The sequence below is a fragment of the Bubalus kerabau genome, chromosome 23, assembly GCF_029407905.1.
Source record: "Bubalus kerabau isolate K-KA32 ecotype Philippines breed swamp buffalo chromosome 23, PCC_UOA_SB_1v2, whole genome shotgun sequence".
Classification (NCBI taxonomy): Eukaryota; Metazoa; Chordata; class Mammalia; order Artiodactyla; family Bovidae; genus Bubalus; species Bubalus kerabau.
The window spans coordinates 21,105,180-21,121,025 of record NC_073646.1 but is presented as its reverse complement, the minus strand read 5'-3'; the positions used below and the strand labels follow the sequence as shown (position 1 = coordinate 21,121,025).

At 39.9% G+C, this 15,846-nt stretch overlaps 2 protein-coding genes across 5 annotated transcripts in view; one reads left to right on the top strand and one right to left on the bottom strand.

The window, feature by feature from the left end:
- Positions 1 to 920: 920 nt before the first annotated feature.
- METTL9 (methyltransferase 9, His-X-His N1(pi)-histidine) overlaps positions 921 to 15,846 on the bottom strand; it is a 46,236-nt gene continuing 31,310 nt past the window's right edge. For 2 of the 3 annotated variants that reach the window (XM_055561238.1, XM_055561240.1), the window contains exon 5: positions 921 to 1,622. In XM_055561238.1, the coding sequence (XP_055417213.1) occupies positions 1,417 to 1,622 (206 nt within the window). In that variant the 3' untranslated portion in view covers positions 921 to 1,416. The remainder of the gene's footprint in view (positions 1,623 to 15,846) is intronic. The other variant, XM_055561239.1, reaches the window with a different exon arrangement.
- Positions 4,081 to 15,324, top strand: IGSF6 (immunoglobulin superfamily member 6). 2 transcript variants are annotated; one of them, XM_055561242.1, is made up of 6 exons: positions 4,081 to 4,147; positions 7,855 to 8,211; positions 10,788 to 10,894; positions 11,726 to 11,773; positions 12,123 to 12,203; positions 13,369 to 15,324. In XM_055561242.1, the coding sequence occupies exons 1-6, from the start codon at positions 4,081 to 4,083 to the stop codon at positions 13,423 to 13,425; spliced, it is 717 nt and encodes a 238-aa protein (XP_055417217.1). In that variant the 3' UTR covers positions 13,426 to 15,324. The 2 variants fall into 2 exon arrangements, with proteins under 2 accessions (XP_055417217.1, XP_055417216.1); XM_055561241.1 differs by lacking the exon at positions 4,081 to 4,147 and having other exon boundaries at positions 7,763 to 8,211.

Here is a 15,846-nt window from a genome sequence, read left to right as displayed (position 1 = left end):
ACTACACAATAACGGTGGAAGATACTGGTGTGAGGACATGGGAATGCTGTTCTTAATGAATAATAAAGTCATTCTTCTCAAGGCTTTAATTCTCCTTTATACCCAGGTGCTGCAGTAAATGTGCTGATTTCATGACTTCTATGAGCATATAGATGAGAATATTTAATGTAACCTCTGGCTGACAAAAGCAAGTTGTGAGAATAACATATTGTTAATAGGCATGATCTCAAATTGGCATCTCTATGATTACTGAGATTTTAGATTCTGGGTTAAGTGCTCTGCTCTTTGGAACATCCACAATGGTTATGGATCTTGGTAATGAGCTCCTCGTTGCAACCTTTCTGGATATATGGTTGGAGGCACTCACGGATTCTAGAATGCATGAGTCTGACATGGTTTTCTCAAACCATACTCCTGGCAAACTATAAACTCAGTTAAGGATTTCGAGAAGAGCCAAGTTCTGTGAAAGAGGTATATACAAGGACAGAGTTAAGAAGCTGAACTGAAAGAATATTAGGTTGTGTTCTTGTCAGTAGACAAAACTGAGTGTTCTAATTCTGAGAACCTGAGATTGTCCAGAAAAGCAAAATTCTGAGTGTAGGACACAAGTTACCACAAAGTCAGAACCCACTGCTCTGAATTTCCAAAAAAAAAAAAAATATATATATATATGAGTTGGGGAGTGAGGGTAGTCCCTGAAGTACATCTGAATGAGGCTGTTCTTTTGAGAGTTAGTCTGGGTTGCTTGTGTTCACCACAATTTGCAGTAATCACCCCACCCCAAGTCTAAAGCCTTCCTTTACCATATATTCTCATCTACTTCATCTTTCTTTCATATATGCTACTACTTGGGCACACCTGAAGCAAAGCAATTAAAGATGCTTGGGAAGCCTTATAGTAACTCCAACATGATGCCAAAGTCACCTCCAAAAAAAGTTTATTAGCATGATTAAAAACATTTTCTGGAATAATGACACAATTTCTAAACATGAAAGAGGATCAGTGGCTATACTTTATAACCAATATTTGCAACTGGAAAGACAGCTTTATTGCCCAGTCTTCATTTTATTACAAACAACCCACATTTACTGGTTCCCTGTGAAGTCATGACTATTGCTTTGGGAATGAGTCCCTACTGCAATTAAGTATAAAAAATATTTTCCATAATCAGAGTGTGACCTGCATTATTGAGTAAAGAGTTGATAAAAATCCTCAAAGAGTTGTTTTTTTGTTTTTTTAAAAAACATTCCTTTTACACACTACAAAGCAATAATTAGTAATTTGGCTTTTAAAATTCCTACATGATATTTAGAATGGCAGTCCCCAAAGGTCCTCCTTCACATAACTGAACTTGCAGATCCTCTTCCGGAGTGTATATTCTTGGGCTGGACTCTGAAGACCTCAACCTCCACGTGTTTATATGGGTTTGAGAACAAAGACAGCATCATCCAGAACGTAGTAGTCATTATACATGTCACCTTCACACAGGTATGGCAGTCTGGTGAAAGCTTCGATAACAAAACCAGCTTTTCTGAAAACTTCAGGCAGACTATTCACTTGTTCTTCCCAATTCTGTCCCTTGATTTCCAAAATTTCCGACGGTTTATCCCACTTGCCACCTACTAAAACAAAAACATGAAGTTAAATTCTTGAACAAACAGATTATTCAAAAGAGAGACGAGGGGAAGAACAATATCTGCTAAGGACTTGGTGTGTGCCAAGCACTGGGTGCTTTGATGAATGATTTCCTGGGTGACCCAGCGGTAGGACAAAGAGGAAGTAGAGACAGGAAGACTGAAGAACACAGGTGCCCCAGCTTGCAAGGTTAATGAACACTGGGGCAGAAATGTAATCCCTCATTAAACCAGACCCGAAGCCCACACTACTACTTGCTCTGACAGTTTCTTGATATCACCCTCCCTTAGACCGACTGGTGTGTAGGTTTGGAAAACTGCTTATTAAACACTGGAATATTGAGGCAGAGTGTAACCAAGTTTGAAAGAGTGCTTTGGATAAACGTAAGAAAATGCCACTAGTGTACTAAAATTATGCCACATATTAACTAGAGGGGTTTATCAGGCTGAAAGTAAAAATAGGTTAACGGAGGCTTTTAATTTCTAAAAACAGACCATTTGGTGTGCTTTTCAAGGGAGGTCAATCCACTCTCTAACTTTGCAGAAGAATTTCACACAAGTTAACCTCCAGAACCAGAGAGAGGATAACATACTAGAATGGATGAATCAACCTAGCATTTCTTGGAACAGTGACTCAAGTCTGTGTTAACATTAGTCATTTCCAAACCCATGAGCGTCAGATGCCCAGGTACTAGGGGGCTAGAAAAAGTCTTCAGTTCATATACATACCAAGCACTGACTACACACACACACACACACACACACACACACACACAGTGGTATGTATAAAATCTGGGGGTGCTTTCAGACGCAACTATGATGTAAAAAAAAATACACAGTGATGCTAAAAGTATTACTAAATACAGATTGAGAATAACTTTCTGTAAATGACAAAATATATAATCAACAGGTGCCAAGCATACAAACAGTAGAGTGGGGAGGGTTTCATTCTTTCCGGCAGCGAGCACCCCTCTTCCCCGTGGAAGGCAAAGCCTGAGGAAGCAGCTTCCCCCTGCTCTTTCTCGCAGCTCAGGCACTGGCTCATGACCTCAGGTCAGAAACACTCGCCTGAGACCCGGAATGAGGAGCAAGTGGCCCAGAGGTGGGGACGTGAGGCTCCTTCTCTGGGAAGGCGGAGCAGTGGTGTGAGTCCAGGCAGCTCGGGCGGCACGGAGTGGTACCACTGACAGGCTGTGGGCCACGCCAAGGCAGCAATGCTTGCTGGTGGCAGTGCTTTTCAGATCAGCTTTACAGCAGACTTCGGGGCATGTGTCTTGCATGTAGACCCCAACACATGATTCTCCAGTCCTCCCAGGGACTCATTGTGCTACGCTCAAATCCTTTCAATAAACTCCCTTTTGCTTATTAAGTCAGCCCAAGTCACTTTCTGCTGTTTACAAAGAACCTGACTGATGAAGCCCCCGAGGGACTAGGATGGGGTTCTGGATGACAAAAGATTCCACACATTTATTTCACAATAAAAGTGGTCACACAAAACTGGGCACAAGGGCTTCCCAGGTGACTTAGTAGTAAAGAATCTCCTGCCAGTGCAGGAGATGCAGATTCGAACCCTGGGTTGGGAAGATCGCCTAGAGCAGGAAATGGTAACCCAGTCCTGTATTCTTGCCTGGGAAATTCCAGGGACAGAGGAGCCTAGCAGGTTATAGTCCATGGGGTCTCAAGGAGTTGGACATGACTTAGTGACTAAACAAAACTGGGGTACAATTAGTTAATGGCACCCAACTTATTTATTCATTGTTCACTGATTTTTCTCTCGTCTCTACATGAAGATGGACTTCCCAGGTGGCGCTAGTGGTAAAGAACCCATCTGCCAATGCAGAAGATGGAAGAGATGTGAGTTTGATCCCTGGGTTGGGAAGAGCCCCTGGAGGAGGGCATGACAACCCACTCCAGTATTCTTGCCTGGAGAATCCCATGGGCAGAGGAGCCTGGTGGGCTACAGTGCACAGGGTCGCAGAGAGTAGGACACAACTGAAGTGACTTAGCACACACCATTAAGATATTTCCTCCTACTTCTCCTTGATTTCCAGCAGTTATCAGCCCAGCACCAAGAACAAATTAGATGCCCAAGAGCAGAGACTGAACTGCTCTAAAAAATTTAAGTATGAGTTATCTGTCAAACAATACTTTCTAGGAATATGCACCAAGGTAAATCAAAATCTCACCCAAAACATCTAACATCTTTGAGGGTTTGTAAAACCCAAGAAAAATGTGACCATATGAACATTTAGAAATGTGCTCTAGGCTAAAATCTCAACTTTAAATGGTGAAACTGGATTACAAACAATCTTTACACAATTTCAAAAAGTTCCCAATTATGCTTCCTCAATACGAGTTCCTCTCTTTGTTTCTTCCTTACTTAGGAAAAAAAAAAAGCCAAAACTCTCTTCAAATACACTCCCACACCTCATACATACACACAGAAATGGAGACCGTGAACAGAGGAAAGATCATTCTCGGTCTGGAACTCAATCTGATTCTGTTTTATGTCGGTAAGGTTCTTTTATTTTCCCTCCATTTTATTTAAATCAATTGCTACTTTTCATCTAAAAATTCATTTATATTTTAAGCCCCTACAGATTTTTAAATGTATAACATTATGGAAACTGTCTAAAGTGACAAATTTCCTTTTTTCTCAGAGAAATAGGTAATTAAAAAACAGCTGAGAAAAAAAATTAATATTAACATTGAAAACTTCCTTTGCTATCATGCTGCATTAGAGAAGAGTACCTCACCAAACAGAGGCTTGAAAATATTCATAAAATCACATTAATCATTAACAATTCAGTTCCCATACAGGCAAACTGACTCTGAATTAAATACTTAAATATTTTTAAAGAACAGTGTTTCAGAAAAAGCCGAATTTCTATAAATTGAAGTACGTGTCATTTAAAAAAACTGCAATGGCTCCTTCCTTGAAAAATAACCATATCACAAATATATGGATACTTTTGCCTGTTTTTTCTCTGAGAGAATTTCCTGTATCACAGTTCTAATAATTTCATCATTGTTCTAAAAAATCTCATAATCTCAGATTTGCTCACAAAGTTTGGGTCATAGGCCAGGAAAGGGAACAGCTCTTATTTTTTTCTCATCTGTAAAGAAATATTTTTAAATGTTAACAGTGATTTGGTGGGGGCGGAGTGGTGAAAGGACTATGGGTGATGTTTTTGCTTCTACTTTCAGTAATAAGTCTATTTATTTCCTAGTAAGTATATATATATTACTTTTATAGAGTAGTCTAATTGGTATTATTTTTCAAAAGAATTATCTTTCAAAGATATATACTGAAAGATGTGCAGACAAATTATCTGGAATTTGCCCTAAAATAACACGAGATAAAGGCACAAGTAGGGAGAAGAGCTGAAACGAGACTGGGCTGAAGTCAGGTGATGGCGGAGAAGTTACTGTGCTGGTCAACTACCGCGTGTGTTCGAAAGTTTCCATAAAGGCGTTTTTTAGAAAGTTCGGAACTTACTTCTCTATGTATTTTCTAGCTTGGTTTTCAAAAACAGTAGTCTTTTTTTATTCCCTCCACTAAGAAGATAAACTTTCAACCTTTCCAGAGGGTACTGTGTTTAAAAGAACCCCTACAGGATGTGAGAGTTCTTAAAGTGCAGCTCCTCAGAGTGGGCTGCAGGCTGACACATTATCCAAACTTCCCTTTTGCACTAAGCTGCCACCTCATTCATGGCGCGGGGCTGCGGGGGGAGCAGCCGTCTCCTCACAGCCTGGGCTCTCACAGGAAACCACCGCACCCGGTTTTCTCCCTTCTGCGGTGGTCACGAGCAGAGATATGAAACTTCTAAGTTGCAAGTATTTATTTTACCCTGGAACACTAGTCCTCCAAGAAAAATGTTAAAAGGTAGCTTCGCTTTTAAAAACTACCTCATGGAGGAGTTGAAACTGGGACCTTGCTGATTAACTTCACGACTCTGGCAGGCCCACATCCACTTCAAGTTCCCACACTTTTAACGATTACTATACCTTATAAAGCCGTTTCTCTACTTTGAAGGTGACTAAGTCTGGGTAGGAGACCTGCGGTCGCAGTCACCAGCCTTAGGAGTGAGGCTAAGCCCCTCAGCTGAAGACGCAGGAAGCCTGGTCTTCTCCAGTGACTTGACTTTACCCGCTCATCTGGTTTACCTTTACCAGGTTGCTAAAAAGCTCCCAGCTCATCTCCAATTGCACAAATAACAAAAATTACAACATGGTGAGAAGAGATTTGGGTCACAAATACCATGATTCTAGCTTTAATCCTTCTGCTCTGGGTCAGGACCTATAAGGAAAATGTTCAATGACAAAAAGCCCATATGAAAATTATATCAGACAACTTGGATTATTTTTTAATTTTGTGTACAGCAACAAAAGGAAAAGTCAGACAAATAAGACCATGTGGAAACATGTAACCACACAAAGTCAGAGTGAAAACATGCACAAATTCCAGTTTGCCTCAACCAACAGTATTTCACAGACAGCCTCCCTTGCCCCCAAAATGGCTGAGGGCAGGTCTTCCCAGTAATAAATAACTGAGCAGCTTTCCAGCTTCACGAACCTGGGATTAGATAGAAGGCCCCATAGGGACCTACCCCCCATGACAGGGAAGCAGCATCATGTGGCAGCAGGGAAAGCACTGGATGGGGCGTCTAGTCTCAGCCCTGCTGACATGACGCTGTGAAGTGAAAGTCGCTCAGTCATGTCCGACTCTTTGGGACCCCATGGACTATACAGTCCATGGAATTCTCCAGGCCAGAATACTGGAGTGGGTAGCCTTTCCCTTCTCCAGGGGACCTTCCCAACCCAGGGATCAAACCCAGGTCTCCCGCATTGTGGGTGGATTCTTCACCAGCTGAGCCACAAGGGAAGCCCAAGCATTCTGGAGTGGGTAGCCTATCCCTTCTTCAGCCGATTTTCCTGACCCAGGAATTGAACCGGGGTCTCTTGCATTGCAGGCGGATTCTTTACCAGATGAGCTATCTCTCTTTAGAGCTCTATGTAGAGCTATATCTAAAATGGGCATATGATACTGTGGAGACGGGAGTGGCCGTGGCAGCAGAAATAGCTCCTTTCATTAAATACTTACTTAGACCCAGGTAAGTAAATACTCCTTGTGCACTGATGGCCTCCATGAAACTTCCTGCTAACCTCATGATACTCAACAACACTATCCCCCTTTTGCTAATGAGGAAACAGACCAGAGAGCTAGGAACTAGCAAGAGCTAGGATCCAAACTCAAATGTCTACTCCTAATCACAATACTGCTCAAGTAAATTAAAGCTACAAGAGGCTACAAAGCAACACACAAGAGCCAGGAAAGAAACTAACCTGCTGGGCAGTGGCATGGCCAGCTCATCAGGCCTCTGCTCAGCAACGAAAGGCTGGCTAAGCCAGGGCTGCAATTTCCCAGATGTACATATTGCCTTTTACAATGTTTCCCTTTGGGACAACTAGACTCCCTGAAGAACAAGGGTAAACTGTCATGAATTCCTAGCAATCACAACCTTAAAAGGCAGAAAAAAAAATCCCTGCTGCTTATGTGCTTTGATACCTATTGCTACACTGAATGCAATACTCCTATGAGGCCAGGGGTTCAGATAAGGAAACAAGCTCCTAGAGAGCAAGAGATTTGCACAGGGAGATCGAAGGACAGCTTCTAAGTACACCACGAGTGTACACGTGGACCCCGACCTTCTGACTCAGATCTGCTGTCACGTCCGGCAAAGGAGATCCCCACCCCACCCCCAGGGCTGCCCCTTAAGTACCAGACATCACTGTGCTCCAGCAGCCTGAGGTCAGGAAACTCAGAGGGTCAAGAAAAGTGAGGAACACCAGCGTCTACCTTTAAGTCTTAATTTTTTGGATTGAAGTAGCTACCGTCTATGGGGTTGCACAGAGTCGGACACGACTGAAGCGACTTAGCAGCAGCAGCAAAGTTAATGTACAAGTTAAAAAAAAAGTTATGGGTGTACTGTAACTTTATAATAGTGATTCACAATTTTAAAGGTTATACTCCATTTATAGTTATCATAAAATATTGGCACCAGTGTCTATTTTTATAGTCTTGTCCGTGCTGAGAGTGAGGTAAAAACAAGAAAGCCATGGTTTTCAGTGGATTCTTCAAAAATGTTGATAAAACAGGAGCACAGGACAAAGGGAGGTGAGACGCCCACTGAGCAAGCTCCTCTGCTTCCTCCTACAGGGGTCGCGGACGACTGCACCGTCTCAGTGTCTCAACCACCTGAACTTGAAGTGGACTACACGCAAAAGGTCGTAACCTTGCCCTGCTCCTTCTCCACGGTGGGGTGCCCTGCAGAGCAACCAAAATGCCTGTGGTTTCGCTACGGGACTCACAAGTCTGAGAACCTGTTCTCGAATGGATGCAGAAGTAAGACAGACAAATACACACTTGAGAATCCGGCACAAAACCAGGTTTCCCTCACTGTGAACAGGCTGACTTTCAATGACAGTGCAATCTACGTCTGTGGAATAGCCTTTCCCAACTCAAAGCAACCGAGAGCTAAGCAAACGGGAGGAGGGACTGTGCTTGTGGTAAGAGGTCAGTCAAAGCTTTATTCCCGTACAGTGTGTTCTGCTTGGTCCCTTACATGCATCACTTACTTCTATGCAGAGATTAGGAGATACATCTGATAACTTAATAGCTCAGCCAGTGAAAAGTGTGACCTTCACACTAGCCAACATGCAGTCTGGATTGATGAACTACTCCAATCCCATCTCTCAGCCTCCGCAGACACAGTCAGGGTGATGTCAGGTGCTGTATTCTCTATGTCCAGACTTTACTGGCAAAGGCTGACCAACTATGTCCTCCTTTCTCCACGTTACACGGATTGAAATATGATGTTTAACTAAGAGCCTTGTTAGGATCTGGCCTGGTATTGCACCATCTAGAACAAAACACTGGAGAAGCATAAGCAATCAATAAATTGAACCCATAAAAAAAATATGCATTATGGAGAATAAACACAAGTTTTAGGTAAAGCCACTGGGGGACCCCTGACCTTACCCCCTTGTGCATAGATAATGAACAGAAAAAGGGTCGGTGTGGTTTCCTTAGACTTACTAAATCCATGACAATCTCCTCATGCAACTGAGGACACTGAGCCTAGCTAAGACCTATAAATTATGAAACTGTGAGGAAAAACTTCACGATTCTGGAGAAAGGAAGAGAAGAACAGTAACTCCATGCTTTTCTCAGACCTTTCCCCTTTAAAGAAACTCTAGTACGATGAGCTCTGAGATCATTAAAACATAAACTCAAATTGATCAGGCTTTTGGTTTTAACACCGGACTTCGAGGAGCCCAGATTGTCCTATATTACAATTCTTACTTTGGTGTTCTAATGAACTTTTGCTATTTCAGCATCATTTAATGTTAGTTTATGCTTACTTGTAGGGGTAAATTATAAATGAATTAATGCACATAAAGCACTTTTAATGGTGCCTGGTTTACATCAAATAATTAATGTCAGCTAAGGAAATCAACTCTGAATATTCACTGGAAGGAGTGATGCAGAAGCTCCAATACTTTGGCCACCTGATGTGAAGAGCCAACTCACTGGAAATGACCCTGATGCTGGGAAAGATCAAAGGCAGGAGGAGAAGGGGGCGACAGAGAATGAGATGGTTGGATGGCATCCCGGACTCAATGGACTTGAATTTGAGCAAACTCCGGGAGATGGTGAAGGACAGGGAAGCCAGGCGCACTGCAGTCTATGGGATCTGAAAGAGTCGGACATGACTAAACAACAGATATGAAAACAAACACACAACAGCTATGGAGATTTGTGTCTCTCACTGCATGCATGTGTCTTCTATAAACAACAACAGCCAGAAGAAAAATGGTTTGTAAAGAAGGAGGTCTCAAACCTGCAAGTTCATGTGATGAAACACCCTTCTTTAAGAGTAGGAATGAAAATACCATTAAGACAGAAACAGCAATTTCCTACCTTTTTAACAGAGCCTCTAATTTCACACTTGAAACTTTTTTTTTTTAAGTTTTACAGATATGGTTGATTTGTTAAGTTTCACAAGAAAAATGTATGTTGTATAAACTGAGTTCACAGGATAAGCATCTACAGGCTTATTTAGTTGAAAAGCACAAGTTATTCAGATAACAATTACAAATTTAATTGGATTTTGTACTTCAAATAATTGCGTACTTGAAGATGCGGTGTGTTACTTCATCACTACCTAGAGAACAGGACACTTCCTGCAGGGAGGGAGAAATTCAGAATGTACAAATGGATTCAATAATTCTACTTCCAGCTTTATTAGAAAGAAGAGACACACAACACCACTGCACACACAAGTGTGCAGTGAGCACCATAATCTTAGTGTATGGCCTTCTCAGGGTCTTCAAAGATTGCACTGCTTACCTATGTGTACAGTTCAAGGTCATAAACATATGTAGGAAAGAATTTTAACTCCATAGACTCTTGGTGACACTTGTATCTACTAAAAGAAACTTAAAACACCCTTGAACAACCTGTCTTGAAATGTTTATCTCACTTTAAGCAACAATTTACATAAAAAGTAATTCTTAGCATCATGACAAATAATTAATTGAATTTATTAAAATTTTAAGTTTTAAAAATGAGTAACATTTTGGGCATAATACACTTAAAGAACTAATGAGATGACTTTAACTATATCATATACTTGCTGCTGCTGCTGCCAAGCCACTTCAGTTGTGTCCGACTCTGTGCGACCCCATAAATGGCAGCCCACCAGGCTCCCCCGTCCCTGGGATTCTCCAGGCAAGAACACTGGAGTGGGTTGCCATTTCCTTCTCCAACGCATGAAAGTGAAAAGTGAAAGTGAAGTCACTCAGTTGTGTCCGACCCTTAGTGACCCCATGGACTGCAGCCCACCAGGTTCCTCCGCCCATGGGAGTTTCCAGGCAAGAGTACTGGAGTGGGGTGCCATTGCCTTCTCCGATCATATACTTGAGTACCTTCTAAATCAAGAGCCCCTGAATAAATTTTTATATGAATAGCCAAATAGCATAAGCTCATGTGTCCCCCTTAACATTTAGTTTCAATTACACTTTATACATATATTTGCAATAATATGTTTCAATAGTGACTGTCTCTTTCTCTGTCTGTAATTAACAAAGAGATGAAGGTTCTCAGCAAGGAACTGCAGTCTGCCCTGACAGCCCTCTTAGTCCTGTTCTCTGTCTACATCACCAGTGTGCTCGTGATCCTCATCGTCCTCACCAAAGTAAGTCAAACATCTTGCACAAGATGTCCCTATGGCCTTGAAAATTATCCTAAGGAAATAATTTCCATCTCTCCACATGTTGGGAGCCTCAGAAATAGCTCACCTAATTAACATCTCCCTTTGCATCTGCAGGAAATACCTACTGCAGAAGAGGTCTGCAGAAAAAAGCAAAAAGTTTTCATCACTGAAAATTACTAACCAGAGTACACAATTTATATGGTTTTCTTTCCATAAATGGGAATAAGAGATCCTTCTTTATAACCATCAGACACACACTACTTTTCCACTGGTGGGGGAGGTATGAAAGGCCTAAGAACGATCTTTAAGAGTGAAAAAGGTTAACGAAAGAGACTGGAGGGACTTCCCCGGTGGTACAGTGGCTAGGACTCCATGTTCCCAATGCAGGGTGTGTCCAGATTCAATCCCTGATCAGGGAACTAGATCCCACACGATACTTCTAAAAGTCCTGCATGATGCAATTGAGACCCGGAACAGCTAAATAAATATTTTAAAAAGAGAGAAAAAGAGAGATTAGACACTGCCTTAAAATATCTTTAAGAGGCCTAAAGTTTTTGAGAAAGACTATACTTCTCATTGTTCACATGCTATAAGAGGGGATATGTATGTGTTATATTAAGATTACCGTAAATCCTATTATCGATATCAGCTTGAGCTATTAATAAAAACACCTCAGAAGTGACATGAAAATTACTCTTACTGCATATTACTTAAATATTAAGTTTGTTTAACCTTATTATGGTATGAGATATCTGCCATGATTGTTCTGAGTACATAACATGTCTTGTAAGACTTTCCTTTTCTTCCTGACAGGCAAAATCTAACACTCAAAGAAAGAAAGAAACAGAAGAATCACAAAAGGTACACACTAATGCTGGTAAAACATCTTCAGAATTGTGGTTATTAACTATTTTACATTGAAAATAATTTAAGAAACAGAACATCATCACAGAACAACTTTCATACTGTTTCCTATTGTTGATAAAAATTATATTCTCAAGTGGTAGAATATATGGCAAATTGACAGGTCTCAATCATAAATTCTACTTAATATACTCAAAATACAAGAGTTAACTGTAGGTACAGATGTGTTGGGTGGGGTAGTTTCTAAGACTGGTGGCCAATAAAGAAAGAAAAGGCTCAGATAACGTGCAATAATCATTGCTTTTAATCATAAGACAACATTTTTTTTTCTTATTTGTATTTATAGAAAAAGAGTGCTCGGCGTATTTTTCAGGAAATTGCTCAAGAGCTATATAACAAGAGACATGTGCAAACAAGCCAACAAACTGTAAGTGTAAAATATCAAAAAGATGTAAAGCTAAAAAGCATGTTTAACTAAAAAGATATAAAGCATGTTTAACTAAAAAAACTTGGCTGCCAGCAAGCTGTCAATAATCAAGTTTTTCTTTAAAAAGAGTCTGAAAGAGGACTTTCATAAAATGCATTTGTTTTGATAAATACATAACAAAGGACATCTGATGCAATATCAAATAGACACCAGGCTGGCATCTTAGTGACATGAAATCTTTCTGAAACACACTGGATACAGGTAATGTTTTCAATACAGACAAGGATGCTTTTGTGGGTTGAAAGCTTCTTTGGACTGTATCTTGCATCAGTTGTAACCATTAAGCAAATGTTGCAAACATCTGTGGATCAAATTATACAGAAAACTTACTTGCTCACATTAGAAAAGACAGATAATAAGAATAAAAGATGAGTATTTCTTCAGCCTTTGATGTTTAGTGATAGGAAGAATGTATATGTTGACTATAATACATTCTGATAGTCCTTATACAGTCTTAAAGTCCCATAAAAACAGGTTTTTTCAAACAAGACATTGTTTTACAGCTAGTAGAGCAGACAGTTTCCACGATACCTGATCAGACTTTTCAGATTTAAATTAAAATGTATACAAAATAAAGAACTTATACACTAGCAGAGATATTTTCTTAAACAGCAGCCACGGGGGCAAATGAAACAGAATTCTGATATGAGATGTGGTTTTTTTAAATCTAATTTCTAAAAAGGATTTTCATCCAGGAAATAGTATCATCTAAGTAGTCACTTCATCCTTCGATGTATATAGAAGTACATAAAGAAGTGATTTAATTATAAATACCTAAGATGCCACTCTGAATAATTACAAATGCATGTTCACACTCTTCTTTTATTGACACAGGCACCTTTTCAGCAGAGAGGCCAAATTAAATGGCTAGAAGACAAGCCTGGAAGTAGGAATTTTAAAGCCCTCAGTCAGTGCTTTGACAATGGCATGTAAACAAGAAAGTTATTCTTTAGTTCCCACATCTTACTCCAAATAAAGGGAAAGTGGAAACTGGACCTTTATGGTTACTGGAGAATGGAAGACGGCACTATAATTAATACGTCGCTCTTAGTGTGGTGTTATTGGTTACAAAACTTAAAATGTGTCTTGTTATTTACTATTGCAGGAAAAAGACAACACTTATGAAAACAGAGCAGCGCTTTCTAACTATGAAAGACCATAGAAGTCTTCTGACTTTCAATGAAGTCACTGAAAATCCCACTCCAGACATTATGAAAGTATTAGTAGATATACACCCATCAGGTTTTTTTTAGAAAACAATTTAAGGTAAATGGAAAAGTCAACTAGCTACAAGAAGGATGCCAGAGAATATAAGGAAACTATTACTAATGGAAATTACCAAAATACTAAAACCCAACAAAATGCAACTGAAAAATACTTTCCTAATTTGCTAGGTAGGAGAATTTTAAGCAGTCAAGCATCTTCAAAAACTTCCAGTTAAAGCATATGTCCTCCTGTATTTGCTCCATTCGACATAACCACACGATGACTGATACCCTGAAGATGATCTGAAGTCACACCAAGTGCCTCAGTCTTGCCTGGAAGAACTGTCTTTATGGTTTCTAGATGTGGTGGGCCAACTAGACAAAGTTGGCAGGGAAAGAGGAACGGAGAGAGGAAGGAATGTGTCAAAATCTGAGTTAGAGAAAAATCATCTTGAACAGTATTTTGCTGCAAGTATTATTTCCTCTAGTGTTGCAATGGGCCAGTGGTATAATACACATTTTCCTGCCAGGGTATGCAAAATAACTTACATCATGCTACCAACAAAAAGTGAGAGCACAATAGAATACAGTAACATTTTAGTTAGTATAACATGTTAGTTATTTTAACAAAAAATCCAAAGCAGAAGGTTCAGCCAGAGAAAACCTCAGAATAAATAAGCTACAATGGACTCTAGGTGTCAGTCTTGTGCCAAATAACAGCACCAGGGAAGGCTTTGGCAAAGCACTGGAACTGAGCAAGCCTTTGTGATTTTTTTTTTTCTCTTTTAGTAAGTCATTGTATTACACACACACATACACACAAAAATATAGCTATGTACACACACATTTATACAAACCTACACTTTATACATAGTTGGGATCATACAGAGTATACAGTTTTGTATTATGCATTGCAGTGTGATTTTTAACCAACTAAGGAGGGAAATGTAGGACAAGGGGCAGTGTATAGCAAGGAGGCTTATGGTACTTACTACCATCTCACTAAGAAAACATGTTATAGAATTGCTCTCTGAAAGTTACTTCTGTGTAACAAAAAATCTATTTAAAGTACCTGCAAGTATATATCTGCTATTAAACCTGAATTACAACCTATTATGTTTATTTAAAGTGTTCCTCTTAAACTGGTATAAAATGAGACGGATTATTTTTAAACCCCAGATTAAATTTTCAAATATTTTAAGATCTCTTTAAAAGCATTTTGTACTGATGGCTTAAATCAGGGACCTCTAACCTTTCCATCTGGGTTGGGGGGGGGGGCACATAACCTCATTTTGTGTGTAAATATATGTGAAAACACATGTGAGTACACATGTGCTTTGTGTAGTTCATGCATATACATGTATGTGTGTATATGTATATACACAAAAACAGAAATTAAACAATGGGCGTTCAAAGCATTATAAATAAAAATGTTAACATTTCCCTCCTGTACCCCAACATAAACAGTCTTGCATACTCCCTCAACTTTGAGACCACTGGCCTGACTAAAATAAATGAACTTCTAAACCAGATGGCAGAAAAGGTTAAGTGCTCCCACCATCTAGGTGAATAGAAGGGATCTGATCATTTCCTTTTGATTTCTGAAAGTCATTATCTTTGGTCCTTCCAGGGATGAAAATATACCATTCTTCATGTAACTAATGAGGAAACAAAATCCCTAAGACAAACTTGTATTTGATTCAGAATAAACTTTTCCCAATACAAGCAAGGACTGTGTTTAAGAGACTAATTTTTAAGCTAAATTTTGGAACATATGTTCCCAAGTAGTTATATTCCTTGAGGTCATATATGAGTGCCTGAAATATATATATTATTCATTCTTTTATTCATCCAACTAGCCAACAATACTGACTGACCGCTATACTGTTATACAACCAAAGGCTTCTTTTGCACGCCATCCTTGGGTCTCACTGAACTGGGAACCCCACCTGGGAACCCCACCTTGTTCCCATCTTATTGCTGTTGCGTGTGCATATGGTAGATCACGCCATAGATACAAACACACATCAAATGTCACCCATGTGAAAACCTCCCTAACCCCTCCAGCAGTTAATGGAACTTTCCTTCTCTAAACTCATGGAACTTCATGTTTCTTTTCAGGTTATCCTGTCACTGTCTGTTTACATCTTCTGAACTAGTCTCTAAGTATCTTAAAACTAGAAGCACTTGTCTCATTTCTTTTTACTTCTACTGCTTAGCACTGCCTGGTACATAAAAGTCTTTTAAATACCCTTACATGAATGCAACTGAACAATGTTTCTACAGAAAAATATTTTTTCGGCCCTTCAACTGAGATACAAAGCACACTTCACTCCTTAGCCATTGACCCTCATGCCTTGTCATAAGGACCACTCACT